This window comes from Vicia villosa, linkage group LG4 (genome assembly GCF_029867415.1).
Source record: "Vicia villosa cultivar HV-30 ecotype Madison, WI linkage group LG4, Vvil1.0, whole genome shotgun sequence".
Lineage (NCBI taxonomy): Eukaryota > Viridiplantae > Streptophyta > Magnoliopsida > Fabales > Fabaceae > Vicia > Vicia villosa.
The window spans coordinates 184,863,794-184,882,650 of record NC_081183.1 but is presented as its reverse complement, the minus strand read 5'-3'; the positions used below and the strand labels follow the sequence as shown (position 1 = coordinate 184,882,650).

At 33.9% G+C, this 18,857-nt stretch overlaps 4 protein-coding genes across 9 annotated transcripts; 3 read left to right on the top strand and 1 right to left on the bottom strand.

Moving 5' to 3' along the window:
• Nucleotides 1-539: 539 nt before the first annotated feature.
• On the top strand, nucleotides 540-3,146 carry LOC131596334 (F-box/FBD/LRR-repeat protein At1g13570-like). 2 transcript variants are annotated; one of them, XM_058868956.1, is made up of 5 exons: nucleotides 540-629; nucleotides 769-828; nucleotides 1,096-1,992; nucleotides 2,142-2,297; nucleotides 2,701-3,146. In XM_058868956.1, the coding sequence occupies exons 2-5, from the start codon at nucleotides 826-828 to the stop codon at nucleotides 2,995-2,997; spliced, it is 1,353 nt and encodes a 450-aa protein (XP_058724939.1). In that variant the 5' UTR covers nucleotides 540-629; nucleotides 769-825; the 3' UTR covers nucleotides 2,998-3,146. The 2 variants fall into 2 exon arrangements, with proteins under 2 accessions (XP_058724939.1, XP_058724940.1); XM_058868957.1 differs by having other exon boundaries at nucleotides 608-828.
• Nucleotides 3,147-6,780: 3,634 nt separating this feature from the next.
• Nucleotides 6,781-7,572, bottom strand: LOC131598501 (uncharacterized). The gene is made up of 3 exons (XM_058871096.1): nucleotides 7,534-7,572; nucleotides 7,123-7,266; nucleotides 6,781-7,032 (listed from the first exon to the last, which is right to left on the bottom strand). Exons 1-3 carry the CDS (start codon nucleotides 7,570-7,572, stop codon nucleotides 6,781-6,783), a joined length of 435 nt encoding a protein of 144 aa, XP_058727079.1.
• Nucleotides 7,573-9,145: 1,573 nt separating this feature from the next.
• On the top strand, nucleotides 9,146-12,758 carry LOC131596335 (F-box/FBD/LRR-repeat protein At1g13570-like). Of its 3 annotated transcripts, none has more exons than XM_058868960.1 (6): nucleotides 9,146-9,316; nucleotides 9,553-9,609; nucleotides 9,881-10,185; nucleotides 11,049-11,616; nucleotides 11,758-11,913; nucleotides 12,295-12,758. In XM_058868960.1, the coding sequence occupies exons 2-6, from the start codon at nucleotides 9,607-9,609 to the stop codon at nucleotides 12,586-12,588; spliced, it is 1,326 nt and encodes a 441-aa protein (XP_058724943.1). In that variant the 5' UTR covers nucleotides 9,146-9,316; nucleotides 9,553-9,606; the 3' UTR covers nucleotides 12,589-12,758. The 3 variants fall into 3 exon arrangements, with proteins under 3 accessions (XP_058724943.1, XP_058724941.1, XP_058724942.1); XM_058868958.1 differs by having other exon boundaries at nucleotides 9,146-9,396; XM_058868959.1 differs by having other exon boundaries at nucleotides 9,146-9,447.
• Nucleotides 12,759-14,105: 1,347 nt separating this feature from the next.
• LOC131596336 (F-box/FBD/LRR-repeat protein At1g13570-like) lies at nucleotides 14,106-16,488 on the top strand. Of its 3 annotated transcripts, XM_058868961.1 has the most exons (5): nucleotides 14,106-14,244; nucleotides 14,341-14,400; nucleotides 14,625-15,470; nucleotides 15,616-15,771; nucleotides 16,020-16,486. In XM_058868961.1, the coding sequence occupies exons 2-5, from the start codon at nucleotides 14,398-14,400 to the stop codon at nucleotides 16,326-16,328; spliced, it is 1,314 nt and encodes a 437-aa protein (XP_058724944.1). In that variant the 5' UTR covers nucleotides 14,106-14,244; nucleotides 14,341-14,397; the 3' UTR covers nucleotides 16,329-16,486. The 3 variants fall into 3 exon arrangements, with proteins under 3 accessions (XP_058724944.1, XP_058724945.1, XP_058724946.1); XM_058868962.1 differs by lacking the exon at nucleotides 15,616-15,771 and having other exon boundaries at nucleotides 16,020-16,488; XM_058868963.1 differs by lacking the exon at nucleotides 14,106-14,244 and having other exon boundaries at nucleotides 14,347-14,400; nucleotides 16,020-16,487.
• The last annotated feature ends 2,369 nt before the right edge of the window (nucleotides 16,489-18,857 follow it).

Here is an 18,857-nt window from a genome sequence, read left to right as displayed (position 1 = left end):
TTTCACAAGGTCTTCAAGATAATCAAGTTTTATTTGTGTATTTTAAATCAACGTACAATACATAACATAATGATAATAAAAAATTATTCATATTTATTTAAATAGGTCGGCCTGATAAGCTTAAAAGACTTTTTTAACTATATAGACTTATAAAAAAGTCTAAGTCTTTTCTATTTAAAAAAATGTGTGGTCCAGTTTGAACTTCAGCCTATATAACTTAGTCTGTAGATCCTTGTTATCGGTCTGACCTATTTTCACCCTGAGGAAGAAAATGGTTAAAAAAATAGTAAATTATCGGGCATGCCACATTTTTAGTGATTAATTTAAAATATTAATATAATTAAATACGTGTTTCAAAACCATTTTCAAAGATGTGGCCAAGTTGACAAGTGTGAGTTGTAAGCCACGTGACAATTAACTTGTCACATAAGTACAATTAACATTCTTAAATTAAATAAACTAATTAAGAAATCAATTTTAATTAATTGAAGGTGAAATATTATCAATAGACAGAGCATGTTTAATTAACCGAGTAAACTGTTACCAAAAATGACTATATATAAGATATATGACTCGATAGTCTCGTTGAGTTGAGTTGCTTCCTCGTTTGACTCAACTCTACAGTTACGGTGTGAACCCTAAATCACAAATTAGAGCAAACCCTTCTTGTTCATTACTTCCTGTTCATTTGATTTCTTTTTCTACACACAATGCATCATTTCATCTTTATTATTTCTCAAATCAATTAATGTTTTTTCTTTGTTGCAGCTATGGCATTCCAGGATCACCTTCTTTTCATGGAACAACTCAGTCGGTAGCTTAACAATGGTACTTTCTCAAAGTCATCTTCTGTAATATGCATTCCATGAATGAATTTCATATACATCATTATACCGTAACCACGCCATTTTATAATTTGATTTTAGAAGAGTAAATAACTGGTGTTTTTATTTATTTAATGAAGTTGCATGTTGTCTCGGTGGACTTAGTTATGATTCTTGTATGTATGCATCATGATTCATATTTACACTAACCTTGTTTGTTTTCTGATTTCTTTCTGTACTTTTGTTTTAACATGAATATATCAATCTAAAGGGAAGAAAACATAAAAAGTCTACTCGTCCTCGCCAAACAGTGATTGAAACGGTGGTGACAGATATGATTAGCTGCTTACCTGGTCATGTAATAGACCAAATTCTGTCTTACTTGCCAATTAGGGAAGCAGTGAGAACAAGTGTTTTATCCAAAATATGGAAGAACAAATGGTACACACTGCCAAATCTTGTGTTTAATAAACAAGGTGTCTCTGATGTAGCTTCGGAATATGCTTTAGTTAATCATAACAAGATTGTGAAAATTGTTGATCATGTACTTTTAATTCATTCGGGGCCAATCAACATGTTCAAGTTCACTGTAGATGAAGATGATATCATTGGTGAAATTCTTGTGACTGATATGGATCGGTGGATTCTCCATCTAACCGGAAGGTCCATTAAAGAGCTTGTGTTGGAATTTCAATTTCTAACAGAGGAAGAAGAAGAATACTATAAGATACCTTGGTGCTTATTCTCTTGTCAAAGTTTACATCATTTGAAACTAAAATGGTGTTGGCTTAATCCTCCAAAGGTGTTTGAAGGCTTTAGGAACTTGAGAAGTCTTGATTTAAATTTGGTTACTATGACTCAAGATGCTTTTGAAAACATGATATTTGGATGCCCTCTGCTTGAAAATTTGAAATTGAAAGAAGTTGACGGTTTAACCCAAATTAATATTCACGCACCAAATCTCAAGATTTTTGAAGTCTTCGGTGAATTTGAGGGTATTAGCTTTGACAACACTTTCCAATTAGTTACGACAATAGTTGATTCAAGGTTTAATTTGAGTCCTGAAAACGATCAGAGTATATTGCATGGACCCTCTAGCAATTTGCTCGATTTTTTCGATCATCAATCTCACCTGCAAAGCCTAGTGATTGGTAGTTGTTTTTTAAAGGTATGATGTTTGAGCATGTGAATTTTGAGTTTGACTTTAGTAGTGACTCACCTAATACTGTTAAATATGGACCACAATCATGTGTATGTAACTCCTAATATGGAAGTATTAAAAATATTATATTCTGATCTAGAGTCATTTTGCTTTAGTATTTGGCTGCAGGTATTTTGCCAATGAAGCTTCCTATCTCTTGTATTGGCCTAAGTTATCTTTCCTTAAGCATAAACTTTGATGACTTGAAGGAAATTTCGGCTGCTCTTTGTTTGCTCAGAAGCTCACCTAATCTTAAAAAATTAGAAATATCTGTGAGTACTCGTTTAGTTTAGCTTGGCTTTACTCTGTTTTGCTTGCTGATTGTTGGTTTCACTTGGACACAATGTTTTTGTTTTTATGTAGTTATTAAGCTCTAGAGTTTGCAAACCTATTTTACTTTAAGTATTTATCTAGTGTTTAGATATGAAAGTGAGATTCTCAGACTTGTAAATATGAGTTGTGATATTGCTTGCGGAACGTATGTGTTGGTTGCACTTTAGATAGTTAGTTACATTATCAGTCCAGTAGATTACTATAAAATAACACTAGTGTACCTCATTTCCATCTTTCATCAATCAATACTATGCTACCTTTAGAGGTGTAATATGCTCTGTATCTCTCTTATGCAAACTATCTTCCCTCTTTGATCCATGGATTTGTAACAATTGCATGTAGGCACGGATTGAGCTGCATACTGTCCCTTTGACACCCGTCAGTGTCTATTATTGGGATGATACATTTTCAAGGCCAGACACACCCATTCAAGTGCAATATGTGACAATAGATAGCATCTCTGGTTTCCAACCTGAACTGGATTTGATCAGATTTCTACTTCTCTATTCGCCTATGCTAGAAAAGATGATTGTGAAGCCTATTGTAAATGTCAGACCGGAGTTGGTTCCAGAATTAATTCGGTTCAAAAGAGCGTCAGGAGAAGCCGAAGTTATTTACGAGGTGGAAGACTCTTCATAATGATTTGTTTTCTCCTTAAATCATCTAATGTATTATGACTTTAAAGGTAGTTATGACTGAAGTTGAACTTTTTAATTAAGTGGCAAATTATAAGTGATTGACACTTAAGTTTTTGGTTGTTGATAAATATATTCCCTAAATTAAAGTTATTTAATGTTCTTCAAACTCCTTTAAGTTTGCATATTTGGGGTTCAAGCATCCAACCGTTTATAAGTTGTATGCTGCTGCCATTTCTTTTGGAATTCACTATGTATTTTCTATTTTCACGATTCACGCTCACAACCAGAAGCTGAATCTGAAGTTGAGTATAAGCTAAAAAGGAAGCTTGGAAACATAATTTTTTATATTTAAAAGAACCTGTTTGAACAAAAAAATATTGAAGCACCGATTTACAAATTAACCAAACTTAATGAACAGATGATGATGTAATTTTCCTCTAAGTAATGTAGTTGTATCAATGAAGTTTATGTTAATGAACAGCTTATTTAAATTCTCCCTCCATTTCCTATTTATAAACAAATTTTGACTTTTTTTAATTCATTGAATAAATGATTTATTTAGACTATATAAGATATATTAATTATTTAATAAATTTAAAAAGTTAAAATTTGTTTATAAATAAGAATGGAGGGTGTGATAACCAAAAAATTCATATTATTCGCTCTTAAGTATGAGTCTAGTGACTAAGTTTTTTTTTTTAATATTTTTCATAGTACCTTATATAATTTTTTATATTAATAGAACATTTAAAATAAATATATTTAAATTTACACAAAACTAAAATCACCGGAAAAGGAAAATTTTTTAATAATCATTTTTTTAAAAAAATAATTATAAAAAAAAAACATTTTCAAGAAAATTAACTTACTTGGATGACCAGGTTGTCTAGGCTAGTATAAGTATTCTCCACCAACCCCATATTTGAAGCAAGAAAGTGCATCCATAAAATGTGTAAATATTATTTTTTGAATTCTTATAGAGGGAACTGTAAAGCATAACAATACGGCAAAACCCCAACTATACTTTTCAATTTTATCAATGTTGTAAAACAAACTTAAATATATAAAATTGACATTGTTACCTGTACTTTCTGAAAATAAGAAGATACCAAATAGTAACATAATATAACATTTAGTTTTAATTAATGTTCTTTCCTCAAACGAATGTTCGTCCAAAGAAATATAATGATAATACGCTTTAAGGTCTTTAGGTTGATACCTTGGCCCCTCGAACCCCTCGACTCCCTCAATCATATCTTTGCCCAAGACATCCTCACATAGAGCATTGACTTGTTGAACATACTCATTAATAGCTTTTCCCTCAATCGGGAGACTCAGCAACATGGGCACGTCCTCCAGTGTGATTCCACACTCACCTGTTGATAGATGAAACGTGTGGGTTTCAGGTCTCCATCGTTGTAATAAGGCAAGTATAAATTTTGGATCAATATCGTTGTTTGAAATATTGATCACATGTCTAAAGCTCGAACGTTGTAGATACGAAACAAGCAATGGGCCAGGAGCAATATAACCGTGAGAACGACAACGGAATCACGAAACATCATAAAAAATAGATATGAAATAATGAGCATGGATGGTTGCGTTGACGAAGAAACAATGTACAAATATAGATGTATGAAAAAACTTACATATGACTGAATGTTTGCCTTAATTCCTATATGAGTTTCACCAATGGTTAGAAGGAGGGACATGTTTGAAATCTTGGAGACTTGTTTGAAGATAAAAAAACTGGAGAGTTTATAAAGATAAGAGATGGAGAGTTTGGGTACATATGAAAGAATGAGTTAAGGGAGTGGGTATTTATAGACGGGTTGGTGGAGGTTGGCGTTGCTTGCATGAATGACATGTCATATCACCTACTACATAGGCGCCACCCCATGTGGCTTAAATGTGACATACATGCAGACATAGTTGACAGTTGTAGGCATGTATGCAAGGACTGATAAGTATAGGTGGCAGTGGTAGGCGTGCACGGGTTGATAGGTATAGGTGACAGGTGTAGGTGTGCATGCATGATTGGATAGGCTTAGGTGACAGGTGTAGGTATGCATGCATGACCGAGTATGCTTAGGTGACAGGTGTATGCGTGCATGCATCACCTGATAGGCCTGCATATATGTGTCATGCCACGTGGCACATTCTATTAAAAAATATCCATAGGAGCTTCACACTTATGCTCTTGGCACAATTTCTATTATAGAGACATTGCCAGCGTATGCCCTGGATAGAATGTGTGTCCATGGAAATAATATACTCCATCGATTATTCTGGGCTTTTAAACCTTGCATCATAGGATTTGCATTCTACAAACCGATTATTCAAATAGATGGAACTTGGTTATACGGGAAATATAAAGGAACGCTACTGATGACGGTCGCACAAGTTGCAAACAATAATATATTTCCAATTCCATTCGATCTGGTGGAAGGAGAAACTGCTGGTGGTTGGAGTTTCTTTCTCAAGAATCTCCGAACACACGTTGCTCCCCAACATGCTCTCTGTTTAATTTATAATAGGCATGCCTCCATTAAGAGTGCATATAAAAATCCGACTAACGGTTGGAACGACCTACCTTCCACGCCTGTCTACTGCATTTGACATATTGCACAAAATTTCATGCAAGAGATCAAAGATATGATTCTTCATAAAACTCTTTTGAACATGGGATATGCATTAACTAAAACATCATTCCAACATTATCGTCACGAAATTAGATTGTCAAATCCGGATGCGGGCATGCGGGTTGATAATCTTGCCAAAGAGAAGTGGACAGGGGCATACGTCAACGAGCAAAGATGGGACCACATGACAACAAATCTTGTGGAATTGATGAACAATGTTTTTAAAGAGATTAGAAACCTTCCCATTATCGCATTGATGAGATCAACCTACTTTAGGATGGTCTCGTTGTTCCCGAAAAAAGGGTGAAAGGAGGAGTACACTATCACAATCAGGGCAGATGCTTAGTGAAAGTTGCATGAAATTTATAAAGGAACAAACTGTTAAAGCTAACACCCATCATGTTACAAGTTTGACCAATTTAACTGCACTTTCAGTGTCAAAGAAATAATTGGCCACAATGAGGGGCTGCCAAGACAAGAGTATCGGGTCTTACTACAAGAAGGTTAGAGCGACTACAAAAGGTTTCAAGCCTATTATCTCCCATTTACAAGGTCGAGACCTTGCTCGATGTATACAACAATGCATTTCCAGTGATAGAAAAAGAGGATTACTGGCCTACATATGAAGAGGAAGTAGTTTGACCCAATGAAAGGATGCCTAGGAAGAAAATGGGTCTCCCCAAAAACACGTGTATTAGAACTGAAATGGATGCGACTGAAAAAATATAAAGTAAATGTATTAGATGTTGTTAGGTCGGCCACAATCGAAATAATTGTCCTAATCGTAGAACAGCATCCATCACCCAATAATTGTATGCACTCCTTGTATTATCTTTTTAGAAATCAACTGAACTTTATTTATTCATTAAACATATTTCTTACAACTAAACAAACGCAAACAAGACTGAAACAACACAGACAGAAAAATAAAACCATTAAGAAGAAAACATATATTAAGTTCTTAATAGCACATACAAAGTGCGTAATTCAGTCATTACAAAAAGTGTGCATAATAACACTGCACCAAAAGTGTTACATAATTCAGTTATAACAAAACAACATGAACCAAAAGTGTTGATTACAAAACAACATTGCACCAAAAGTGTGCATTACAAACAAAAGTAGAAAAATAGATGCTAAAATCACTTCTTTTTTGGAGTAGTCTTCTTAGGAGTAGCCTTCTTAGGAGTAGCCTTCCCTGCCTTCTTAGGAGTAGTCTTTGATGCCTCCCTTTCCTCAGTGTCCATGCATATTGGTTGATCAGGGTTAGAACTAGGACTTGTGAATTGTTTAGGTTTTTTGAACCAGTTCTCCTTTATCCTCTCACTTGACCTCCTTCTAGTTGATTTGACAGCCATCTTTGTCTTACCATTCTTTAAGTTACTTGTTAGGGCCTGACTTTGAACATGAGAATTTATGTCTGGTAGGCTGTTAATCATATCATCAGTGATATCCCCAAACAATGTCCCGGTTTAAATTTCTACATTGTTTGTCTCAGTCTGATTTTGTGCATTGATTGTCCCAGTCTGAGTTTCAACATTGTTTGTCCCAGTCTGAGTTTCAGCATTGTTTGTACCAGCTTCTTGACTTGCATCACCTTCTTCACCTGCATTTGGTCTAATTCTCTTCTACAAAAAATTAAACCAGTTACATATCCATTAAACTTCAACATTATATAAAAACCAGTTACATACACATACTAGTGTCATTACGTTTATTTTCAATGCATTTGGATTTTATCTTTTGCTCTTGCATTACTTCACATTATGTCCCACCTTGTCACACTTAGTGCATCTATAAGATACACCAGGTAACCATCTATAAAAGCAAAATACAAGCAAAATAACAAACATCAATGCTATCCCCAAGTACGGAAGAAAGGGATGACCAGTTACCTCAGCCGATTCGACCGGTTCATCACCGTTTCCAACCATTGCAGCTTCGTCTTCTCCGTTTTCCACTTCAGAGCTTCGCACTTTCTCAATTTTGAAAAGCCTAATTTTGTGTGTTTACTTGTTTTGGGGGGGGGGGGGGGGTAAACAACCAATGTACACATTTCCAGGCTTCATATAAGCCTAGTCAGCAAATAATTACCAACGTGACCAATACTTCAAAGCCTAGTCAGCAAATGTGATAAAAGGGTTAGGTAAATCTAGGATTTATAAATTATAAGGGGCCTTTGATAAAAAAAAAACTTCAGGGGACCTAAATCAAAACTCGCTATAATGGCGGAGGCTTAATATATTTAACCCTATTTAATAATAATTGTTATTTAATTAATGAGTGAAGACCCATTTTGGTCCCTCACAAAAATTAGACAACCCAAATTAGTCCCTCACAAAAAAAGATCCGATTTAATCCCTTACAAAATTTAATCGGATCACATTAGTCCTTATGTTAATATTTTTTTCAAACCGGTTTTTTTTCATACTTTTAAACCGTGATTGGACTGCCACGTTGGCTTTTAATTTTAATTTTTCATTTTTTAAATACTAAATTAATTTTTAATTATAATTTTATTTTTAAACAATTATGAATTAATAATATCAAAAAAGTCAAAATTATTTTTTATATGGAATTGAACCCAGAATCTTTAACAAATATATTAAGTCTTTACCACTAGTCCAATGTATATTCATGACAAATAATTCCTCCTATAGTTTTCAGTAATATTAAATTCAGAATTTGTACGAATGAAGTCTTAAACCCAAGTCCGTTCAAGTTTGATAGTCACTTTACAACTAGACAAATCAATTTCTATAGTTAATATTCTTAATAATGAAAACTTAAGTTAATAATTTAGAACAAACATTTACATATTTTAAATAACAAACAAATAAATATATGTATAGTTATAAAGTGATTATCATTTATCGGACTCAGATTTGAGACTTCATTGGTACAATTTTTTTAATTTTTGTTTTAAATTCAAAATTATTAGTGGCAAAGATTTAATATATTGTTTAAAACTCTTGGGTTCGATTCCTTATCAGAATTAATTTTGGCTTTTTGGATATTGTTAAATCAAAATTGTTTAAAAATAAATTAAATTTATTAAATCAAAATTATTTAAAAATGAAATTAAAATTAAAAATTAATTTAGTATTAAAAAAATAAAATACAACGTAGCATTCTAGTCATGGTTTAAAAGTGAAAAAAAACCGGTTTAAAAAAAATATTAATAGAAGGACTAATATGACCCAGTGAAATTTTATAAGAGATTAAATCGAGTTCTTTTTATTGTGAGAGACTAATTTGAATCGTGTAATTTTTGTGAGAGACTAAAATGGGTCTTCACTCTTAGACTATGTTTGGATAGACTAAAATCAACGGAGTGGAATGGAGTGGAGCATAATAGAGTGGAACGGAACGGAGCGGAATGGAATAAATATGACATTCCATTGTTTGGTTATTTCATGACGGAATCTAAATATTTTGTCATCCGCCCAAATCGGAGGGTATAAAAAATGATACAAAGTGTTGAAATGTGATGGAGTACATTCTAGGAGGTTCCGCTCCATTCCATCGATTTTTAATTTAATCCAAACAGAACATAAGTTTATACCATTCCATTTCAGTCCATTTCAATCCACTCTCTTCCATCATTTATTACAATTGGGCATTTTGGCCGGATGTTTTGAGGGGAAGTTGTAAAGATTTAAATCAAAGAGGATCTTGGTATGATGATGATAACTGGCATAGACTCGTGGTCGTGGAGTTGAGTTGTTTCTTCGTATTGACTCGACTCTACGGTTACGGTGCGAACCCTAAATCACAAATTAGAACCATCCTTTCTCTACTGAGAATTTGTGATTATTCATTACTTCTTGTTCATTTGATTTCTTCTTCTACACACAATGCATCATTTCATCTTTATTTTTTTATCAAATTAATTAATGTTATTTTTTTTGCAGCTATCGCACTCTAAGATCAACTTTTCATGGAGCAACTCAATCGGTAGCTTAACCATGGTACTTTCTCAAAGTCTTCTTCTTTTGTAAAGAATTTCATGATACATCATTATATAGTAACCACACAGTTTTATAATTTGATTTTAAAAGAGTAAATAACTGTGGTGTTTTTATTTATTTGATGAAGTTGCATTAGTTTTAGTTTTAACGTTGTCTCGGTGGACTTAGTTATGATTCTTGTATGTATGCATGATTCATATTTACACTAACCTTGTTTGTTTTCTGATTTCTTTCTGTACTTTTGTTTTAACATGAATATATCAACCTAAAGGGAAGAAAACATAAAAAGTCTACTCGTCCTCGCCAAACAGTGATTGATACGGTGGTGACAGATAGAATTAGTTGCTTACCGGGTCATGTAATAGACCAAATTCTGTCTTACTTGCCAATTAGGGAAGCCGTGAGAACAAGTGTTCTATCCAAAATATGGAAGAACAAATGGTACACACTTCCAAATCTTGTGTTTGATAAACAAGGTGTAGCTTTGGAAGGCTCTTTAGTTAATAAGAGCAAGCTTGTGAGAATTGTTGATCATGTACTTCTACTTCATTCGGGGCCAATCAACATGTTCAAGTTGTAACACCCGATGCCGAAGAAGGCGAGGGGTGGTTGCACCGCATGGAACGCCTGGGGCCAATTGGGGCTAGGGTGGTCGCCACATCGGAATGAGAGGGATCCTAAAGCCGTGCAGGTATGGGACTGCATGGTTAAAGGAAAGCTTATAAGGATTGATAGGTACTACCTATACCAACAAGATGCATCTTCTTTTCGGGAGCCCATTCAATAAGAACCCCACAGTTAAGCATGGGAAGTTTCCCGGAAAGCGTGCGAGTGAGGTCAAAGCATGCTGAAAAGACCCGTGTTGGTTTGTGGGGTCAGTCTATCATCCCGAAAGCAGTCTGAGGCGTTACAAATGGTATCAGAGCTAGACCTCTCCCAGTACGATGTGGTTCGAGGACGAACCATGCGGAAGCTGGTGGGCATGTAACACCCGATGCCGAAGAAGGCGAGGGGTGGTTGCACCGCATGGAACGCCTGGGGCCAATTGGGGCTAGGGTGGTCGCCACATCGGAATGAGAGGGATCCTAAAGCCGTGCAGGTATGGGACTGCATGGTTAAAGGAAAGCTTATAAGGATTGATAGGTACTACCTATACCAACATGATGCATCTTCTTTTCGGGAGCCCATTGGTTAAAGGAAAGCTTATAAGGATTGATAGGTACTACCTATACCAACAAGATGCATCTTCTTTTCGGGAGCCCATTCAATAAGAACCCCACAGTTAAGCGTGCTTGACTTGGAGTAGTATTGGGATGGGTGACCTTCTGGGAAGCTTCCCGGAAAGCGTGCGAGTGAGGTCAAAGCATGCTGAAAAGACCCGTGTTGGTTTGTGGGGTCAGTCTATCATCCCGAAAGCAGTCTGAGGCGTTACACAAGTTCTCTCAATATGATATCATTGATGAATTTTTTTTTACCGATATTGATAGATGGATTCTTCATCTTATTGGAAGGTGTGTTAAAGAGCTTGTTTTGGAAATTATAGATCAAGAAGAAGAATACTATAAGATACCTTGGTGCTTATTCTCTTGTCAAAGTTTACATCATTTAAAACTACAATGCTGTTGGCTTAATCCTCTGGGGGTGTTTGAAGGCTTTAGGAACTTAAAAAGTCTTGATCTAAGTTTTGTTACAATGGCTCAAGATGCTTTTGAAAACATGATATCTGGATGCCCTCTGCTTGAAAAATTGAAATTGGCCGAAGTTGATGGTTTAACCCAAATTAATATTCACGCATTAAATCTCAAGATTTTTGAAGTTTTTGGTGAATTTGAGGGTATTAACTTTGACAACACTTTCCAATTAGTTACTGTAATCATGAATTTAAGGTTGAATTTGAGCCCTGAAAACAATCAAAGTACATTGCATGGACGCTCTAGCAATTTGCTCGATTTTTTCAATCGTCGACCTCATCTGCAAAGCCTAGTGATTGGTAGTTGTTTTTTAAAGGTATAATGCTTTAGCATGTGAATTTTGAGTTTGACTTTAGTAGTGACTCCCCTAATACTGTTAAATATGAACCACACTCATGTGTCTGTAACTCCTAATTTATATTATGATTTATAGTATAACCTTTCGGTTTTGTTTTAGTATTTGGCTGCAGGTCTTTTGCCAAGAAAGCTTCCTACTCCTTGTATTGGCCTAACTTATCTTTCCTTAAGCATAAACTTTGATGACTTGAAGGAAATTTCGGCTGCGCTTTGCTTGCTCAAAAGCTCACCTAATCTTAAAAAATTAGAAATATCTGTGAGTATTCATTCAGTTTAGCTGGGCTTTACTCTGTTTTGCTTGCTAATTGTTGGTTGCACTTGCACACCATGTTTTTGTTTTTATGTAGTTATTAATCTCTAGAGTCTGCAAACATTTTTTACTTTAAAGTATCTATCTAGTGCTTAGATATGAAAATTAGTTTCGCAGACTTGGTTGGATATATAAGTTGTTATATTGCTAGCTGAACATATGAGTTTGTTGCATTTTAGATCTAAAATAACAATTCTGTACCTCATTTCCATCTTTTATCAATCAATACAATGCTAATGCTACCTTCAGAGTTTTAATATGATCGATATCGCTTTTATGCAAACTATCTTTCCTCTTTGATATATGGATTTTAACAATTGCATGTAGGCACGGATTGAGCATCATACAGTCCCGTTGACACCCGTCAGTGTCTATGATTGGGATGATACATTTTCGAAGCCAGCCACACCCATCCCAGTGCGACATGTGACAATACATAGAATCTCTGGTTTCCAGCCTGAACTGGATTTTATCAGATTTCTACTTCTCTATTCGCTTGTGCTTGAAAAGTTGATTGTGAAGCCTATTGTAAATGTCAGACCAGAGTTGGTTCCAGAACTAATTCGGTTCAAAAGAGCGTCAGGAGATGCTGAAGTTATTTACCAGGTGGAAGACTCTTAATGATTTGTTTTCTCTTCAAATCATCTAATGTATTATGACTTTTAAGGTAGTTAATTATGACTAAAGTTAAACTTTTTAACTAAGTGGCAAACTATAAGTGATTGACACTAAAGTTTTTTGGTTGTTGATAATATATTCCCTGAATTAAAGTTAATTTAGTGTTCTTCAAACTCCTTCAAGTTTTCATATTTGGCGTTCAAGCATCCTAACTTTTTTTACTGCAAGAAGAACTGCTGAGTTGTATGCTGCTGCCATTTCTTTTGGAATTCAACTAAGTTTATAAAAGTGTCTAAGACTCAAATTTATTTTTCATTGTACTCAGTTTATAAGTTTTTTGATATTTTTATTATATAAATAGGCATATGCCCAATCTGTATTTTAGATGGTATAGGTAAAATGACCCCAAAAATAATAGGAAGGACATTTTAGACTAAAAACTTAAACTACTATCTCACAATTACTAAAAATTTAATTTAGACTATAAGAGTGTGTTTAGATGGGGTAATTGAAAACTTTCAAAAAATTCAAATTTCAAATGATTCAATTGAGATTCATTTATTTTTAAATTATTTTATTTGGATGTAATATTAAGATAATTCATTCTTAGATTTTTGGGGTCATTTTGTAAAAAAATTAAATTTTTTGGACCAAATTAAAAAATTGAGAAGTAGGGACTAATTTGCAATTTTTAAAAATATGAAGGACCAAATTGTAAAATTTAAAAATCATTAAGGACCAATTTGCAATTTTTTTGAAAATTTTTGGGGTCAAATTTGTAAATTTAGAAAACATGAGGACCAATTTGCAAAATTTGAAGAAATAATACTAACAAATACATTTTATGGAGTATGACTGTATGAGAGAAATTTCGAAGTCTTTGTATGTGTGAAAAATTCAAGGATATTCTTTTTTTTTTTTTGGTTTATCACCACCGAAAAATTTCGAAGTCTTTGTAATTTCCTTTCGGCGGTCTTTTGGCTTTTGTTTCCGCCTTTCGTGTAAACAGGTTTGAGAACCTTTAGTTCTCCTATTAATTCCATCTTGCTTAAAAAAAAATAGTAGAACTCATATTATTTCACTTTACAAGAGAGTAATGTTTTAAAAAAAGTATGTTAAAAATGAATGTTTACATCACTCCTCATAAACTAATAGAGTAATGAGCATATGCATACTTTATTTTGTATTTCAAACTTTTTATTGGTTTATTTGGAATTAGGACTAGTAGGTAACATCCGTATATATTATAATGTTGTCTTATATTGGGAAAGCGATTTTTTAATATGAGACACTTTCTCAATTTAGGAGGTAAAATCACTCCTCATAAACTAATAGAGTAATGAGCATATGCATACTTTATTTTTGTACTATTCTCACGTTTCACATTTTATATATACAATAAAAAAACCTAAAAGATTTAAATTTAAATAATAAAATCAAAACTATATGCAAAAACAATTCTAAATACTATGATAAATAAATTGATGTTAGTGCCCTAATTAAACTAGTTTAGTTGTTCCCTTGTATTGATTGTACACTCATCATTACTCATTACAGTGTGTGAACCCTAAACCCTTTTCATATAAATTTTCTATAAAATCTCAAATTAGAACCTATCCTTTTCTCTAATCTAGGCGATTACAACCCTTATTTGTTAAGGTCCCTTTTATCTCTTCATTTCTTCTTCAACATGCAATTCATCATTTCATCTATATTTTCTCTCAAATTAATTAATGTTTTTATTGTTTGTTACAGCAATCAGATTCCAAGATCTCCTTCTTTTCCTGGAACAACTCAATCCGTAGCTTAACAATGGTAATTTCTCTATGTTTTCTTCTGTCTAGTATAGTATGTAAATGAGCAAAATGTGAACACTATAGTAACCGTTTTATAACTATGGTGTTTTTATTTATTGAATGAAGTTACATTAGTTTTAGACTTTTAGTTTAGTACGATTCTTGTGTCTATACATAGATAAATATATATGCTAACCTTGTTTGTTTTCTGGTTCATGTATGTACCTATATATCTATCTAAAGGGAAGGAAAACAAAGTCTACTCGCCAAACAATGATTGATGCGGAGCCTGATATGATTAGCAACTTACCAGGTCATGTAACAGACCAAATTCTGTCTTGTTTGTCAATTAGGGAAGCAGTGAGAACAAGTGTTTTATCCAAAATATGGAAGAACAAATGGTACACACTTCCAAATCTTGTGTTTGATAGACATAGTGTCTCGGAGAGCATGCTTTTGAAAACTGTTGATCATGTACTCTTAGTTCATTCGGGGCCAATCAAGATGTTCAAGTTCGCTAACGATTGTCCGGGTCTTTCTGAAATATTTGAGATTGATATGGATCGGTGGATTCTTCATCTAACCAGAAGGTCTATTAAAGAACTTGTTCTAGAAGTTTGGATAACCAAAGAACGCTATAAGCTACCTTGGTGTTTATTCACTTGTCAAAGTTTACATCATTTAAAATTAAAGTGGTGTTTGCTTAAGCCTCCAAAGACGTTTGAAGGCTTCAGGAACTTGAAAAGTCTTGAGCTGGAGGGGGTAAGAGTGGCTCCAGATGATTTTGAAAACTTGATATCCGGTTGCCCCCTACTTGAAAAATTGAAATTGATAGTACTTGATCGTGATGGTATAACACAAATTAATATTCACGCCCCAAATCTCAAGGTTTTTAAAATATATGGAAGATTTGATGGTATTAGCCTTGACAACACTTTCAAATTATCTAGAGTAGTTGTTGATTCATGGTTGGATTTGATCTCAGAAGACAATGAAAGTACACTGCCGGGACGCCCTAGCAACTTGCTCAATTTTTTTGATAATCGACCTCACATAAAGAGCTTAGTGATTGGTAGTTACTTTTTAAAGGTATAATACTCGATTATCTGAATTTAAAATTTGACTTTAGGAATGACTCGCCTAATACTGTTGAATATGAACCACAATCATGTGTACGCAACTCCAGATCCGGATCTGTATTCTGATTTAGAGCCATTTTCTTTTTTTGCTTTAGTATTTGGCTGCAGGTGATTTTCCAGTAAAGCTTCCTACACCTTGTGTTGATCTAAGCTATCTTTCCTTAAGCATAAATTTCAATGACTTGAAGGAAATTTCTGCCGCTCTTTTTTTGCTCCGAAGCTCACCTAATCTTCAAAAATTAGAAATATCTGTAAGTATTCATTTAGTTTGGCTTTGCTTGTTGATTTGTTGTTGCTCTTGCTTAACATGTTTTTGTTTTTATGTAGTTTTTTAAGTTCTATAGTTTGCAAACTTTTTTTTTTTAAGTATCTGTCTAGTTTTTAGCTTTTGAAGTTAGTTTCTAAGACATGTAAATGTGATTTTAATAAACTGATCTGTATCTCTCATGTATATTATCTTTCTCCTTTTGATCCATGGATATGTAACAATTGCATGTAGGCACATATTGAGGCGCATAATGTCCCTTTGACACCTGTCAGTGACGGCTATTCTTGGGAAGATGTATTTTCGAGGCCAGTCACACCCATCCAAGTGCGACATGTAACAATTGATAGCATCTCCGGCTTTCAACCTGAACTAGATTTGATCAAATTTCTACTTCTCTATTCGCCTGTGCTAGAAAAGATAATTGTGAAGCCTCTTGTAAATGCCAGAGTGGAGTTGCTTATCGAACTAGTTCGGTTCAAAAGAGCGTCAGAAGAAGCTGAAGTTATTTATGAGGTTCAAAAGAGCATCTGGAGAAGCTGAAGTTATTTATTATGTGGAAGACTCTTCATAATGATTTGTATTCTTCCCAAATTATCTAATATATTATGAATTTTAAGGTTTTTTTTTTTTGATGGAAAATTAAGAGTGATTAACACTATAGTGTTTTTGTTATTGATAATATATTCCCTAAATTGAAATTATTTAGTGTTCTCCAAACTATTGTTTGCATTTTTGGGTTCAAACATCTTACCTTCTTTGAGTATATGGAATACTTTTTAAGCTGTATGCTGCTGCTATTTTTTTGGGATTCACTATGTAATGTATTATCTATTTTCAAGATTCACACTCAAAACCAATTCAAAAATCAAGCTTCCATTGTAATTTAGAAGCGGAATCTGAAGTTGAGTAGAAGCTGAAAAGGAAGCTTAGAAAGATAAAAAGAATCTGATAATGCTAGAAAGATTAATGAGCAACCTAATATTTTCAAAAAGAAAACTCCAATCACTTGGAACAACCCTAAATAATTTTAATTCAGTGGCATGTTTTTTAAGTGTAATTGTTTTACAAAATAGAATTTACAGGCTAATCTGCAATTTAAGATTTCATAGGTTTCTTATGAGGAAGACAATAGAGAAAAACTCAAAAAAAATTATTTGGGATTTAAATGATTAATAGGAGATAAAACTTACCTTTTCATGATCACTATGGATTATCCCTCTCTTTACTAGTTGCATTCTTGTTGGTAATTTTTTCAGCATCATTCTTCATCCAAAGATTTTGGTTTTTAAAGTTGCTTTGGTCTTCCACGTATTTTTCTTCAGTTCCATTTCGTAGAAATCTCCTTTGTATCTGTACTATTTCCTGCACTGTCATTTTTGGATCTTTGAAAAAGGATATAAGGTATATTGGCATGCATGATATGATAGAGTTCAATAATGTTAATTTGTCTCCTATTGTCAAAAACTGTCCTTTCCATGTTGATAGGCCTCTTCTCCATCCCTTTGTAACTGATTTTCAAGTTGAGCATTGTTATGAACATGATTTTGAGGCTAAGAGAGATAGAGAGAAAACTATGCTAAAAAAAACTAACAACTCTAAAACTAATTTCTTCATTCATTTTCTTGATGATCATTACATTCACCTATCACATATTTATAACATAAACATAAACTAATTCCATCATCTAGATCCTTCTAAAGAGTAGTGACTCACTACTATTAATTATAATGGATTTGTAGAACTTGGGTCTAATTCATTACATTCCACCAATCTTGAAAAACAACCTTGTCCTCAAGGTTGTAAATATAATGTTAAAGTTGCTTCTAGGATCCCACTGCCTAAACTGAAGAATTGTAACAACATATTTATCTTGAGACAAAACCATTCAAAAAGATCTTTCTTGTCTCCAACTCAGGAGGTAATGCAGAATTTGGAATGAACACATTAAAAGCATACCTCATTCTCTTATCCTTAATGCAGGTAATAAGTGTCCTTGTAAGATAAGACCAGTCAGGCTAAGAATACAAGAACACAAAGTTGTGTAGAATATTTGATTATGTATTTCCATGTCATGGCTTTTAAACAACTTATCGTGGAATGTGCTTGCAAATCCATCACACCCAAGATAGCCGATCATTAGGAGAACGCCCCAAACAGTATTTTTCCTTCCTCTATCATATGGACTTATGTCAGTTCTTGCAGGATATAGAATGAATATTGAGCAGCCAAGTGTTACTAAGAACTAAGGCTAACGAATAATCAGTTCCTTTATATCTCTTCTGTGAGTCCCATGCCTTTTTTTTTTTACTATACTTGCAGTAGATCTTACAGCTAATAGTATCACAAGTTGACAACTAGTGGAACACCTACCAAAGAGCTTAGACCAATTTTCTTTTCCTCTATCCCATGGAATCTTCAAAGGGGATTGCAAATACTTGGGAAAAACATCCATAACAGACCTAAAATCAGTATCAATGCTAAGAACTAAAGCACCATTAGCAATATAACCAACAACAGGGGAGTTTATTTTTCTGAAAATGTTAACCAGACTATCAAGAAAAGTCATACCTAGATCCTTGAAATTATCAGTATAGCTGGTACCGCAATTATTAACCCACCAATCATTAACCCACCAATCGTTCATGCCTAGAAACTGTTTGACAAAATGTTCAGCCCAGAAAATATTAGAGTTACCTTTAAAAGCGCTAACGATGTCGTCACCGTCGATCTCAGGTAGAACCCAATCTATTTTGCTCCCTATACCAGAACCATAAGGCCACGTGGTTTTACCGATGCAGGAATCAAAGAGGATATGCCGGTAAGTGCCAAAGAATTGCGTGAGAGCTTCGAAGTCATGTTGCACATCGCGGAGGTCATTGACGCGGGAAAGGTTTGTTGCTTGCAGAGGTATTTTATCGAACACATAGTGGGTACCATGTGAGAATCCAATTTCATTATATTTTCTTGCAAGAATGAGTTTACTGATTCTTGTGAAATTCATTGTATTACTTTTTGACGGTAATACCAAAGGCCAAAGGGAAGTATTGATCATTAGGATCTCTTCCAACA